Raw genomic sequence first — 1758 nt, 5'->3', positions numbered from 1 at the left:
CGGGGCAGCCCCGTGCCACGGAGCAGCCCCGTGCCACGGGTGTGCCAGGGCACGGCAAGGCCGCGGCACGGCAGCACGGCAGCCTGGACTCGCTGCGGCAGGAGCTGGCGGACACCCTGGACCGTGTGCGGGGCTCTGGGGATCTCAAGGGACTCGTGGAGGAGCTGAGCACCCTGGAGCAGCACCTGGCCCAGGTGCTGGAGGCAGACAGGTCGGGGTCCTTCTCCACAGCCTGGAAGAAGCCATCCAAGGTGGAGAAGGAGAGCAAGTGGCACAAGCAGTATGGTGCCAGGGGGTCCCCCCACGAGCAGGAGAGGAGAGAGCAGGGCAAACCCCACAAGAAGGAGCCCCGAGCCCCCCGTGAGCACAAGCCAGGCAAAGCCTGGGGGAAGCCGTCTCACAGCCACCCCCGGCACTATTCCCATGAGGTGCCCTGGCTCAAGCGGTACCGGGCACCACAGGGCTGTTCTGGGGTGACTGACTGTGCCCACAAGGAGGGCCGGGAAGTGCTTGGGGTTGCCCTGGAGCCGGTGCAGAAGGTGCAGTTCCTGCAGCTGCTGGAGAGCTTCATGGGGCAGCTGGGCTTGGGCAGACAATTTGGGAGGCTGGCACCGCGGCTCGATGGGGCCTTCAGGGCTGACGGTGTCTTTGCCCACGACCGCCTGCGGTTTGTGGATTTTGTGGATGATGTGGAGGATCTGCTTGAGGACGTGGCGTGGCAGGAGCAGGGTGACAAGAAGGCGGCTGATGGCTTTGAGGAGTTCATGCTGCAGCACTATAGTGGGTGAGCTGGGGTGGGCAGTGCCAGGGGTCCCCAGGGATTCCCCCCCACTGCCTCCAATCACATTTTCCCTTCTCTTGCAGCACCTCCGGGAACATGTGGAGCCAGAGAGCCCCAAGGCAGCATGGCACGCGTGGGTAGAGCCAGGGGGGCAGTAGTGTGCCAGCCCCCCCCACAAGGGCTCCCCACCTGCTGTTTATGGGGGTCTAGGGGTGCCCCACATCCTGTAGGGCCAAGTAGGGCCACATCCCTAACCGAATGCACTGTGTGACGCTGCACTGCCACCATGAATAAAGTCACTGCTGGGCAGAGCTGTGTAGATGTGGGGAAAATGGGGGTGGGGGAAAGGGAGGGTGCTGAGGCAAGAGGGCTGGAGAAATGGGGGTTCAGAGGAGGAATAGGGCGTGTCAGGAGTTCTTACACCAGGTAAGAGCAGATGGGACTCAAGTACTGTGGGCAAAGAAGGTGCTGTGAGAGGGAAGGAAGGAGTGCAGGGAGGAGGAAGGGCTGCTGCGGGAGACGGGGTGCTGATGAAAAGGCGGGGCAGAGAGGAATATGGGATGTTGGAGGAGAAGGGGGTTGCTGGGGGAGAAGAAAGGGTATTGGGGGCGCTGGGGGAAAATGGGGATTTAGAGGAGGGAACAGTGAAGAGGAAAGGGGAGTGCTGAAGGAAGTGAGGAGCAGTTGAAAAAGTGGGGTGCAGACGGGGCATAGGGATGTTGAGGAGGAAGGGTGCTCGGAGAGAAGAGAAGGTACTGGGGGAAACGGATGCTGGGAGATAGCGGGGTGCAGAAGAGGAATAGGGATTGTGGGTGAAGAATGCTGGGGAAATGCAGATGCTGGGAGGAGCAGGGTGGTGTGGAGAGGGAGCGTCAGAGGAGAATGGAGAGTGTGAGGAGGAAGTGGGGGCACTGGAGGCAGGGAAGGGCAGAGGGGCAGAGGGGTGCGGGATACCGGGGGCAGAGGGGCAGAGGGGT

The 1758-nt window shown here is 62.3% G+C and overlaps 1 protein-coding gene across 1 annotated transcript in view; it reads left to right on the top strand.

The window, feature by feature from the left end:
• The window catches only part of PBXIP1 (PBX homeobox interacting protein 1), a 16624-nt gene extending 15534 nt beyond the window's left edge, over positions 1 to 1090 (top strand). The window contains 2 exon segments of the mRNA XM_031063979.1: positions 9 to 784; positions 865 to 1090. Coding sequence (XP_030919839.1) covers positions 9 to 784; positions 865 to 922 — 834 coding nt within the window. The 3' untranslated portion in view covers positions 923 to 1090.
• The last annotated feature ends 668 nt before the right edge of the window (positions 1091 to 1758 follow it).

Source organism: Geospiza fortis, unplaced genomic scaffold, assembly GCF_000277835.1.
Source record: "Geospiza fortis unplaced genomic scaffold, GeoFor_1.0 scaffold387, whole genome shotgun sequence".
Classification (NCBI taxonomy): domain Eukaryota; kingdom Metazoa; phylum Chordata; class Aves; order Passeriformes; family Thraupidae; genus Geospiza; species Geospiza fortis.
The sequence above is the reverse complement of the archived record's forward strand: the minus strand, read 5'-3'. Positions and strand labels throughout refer to the sequence as shown.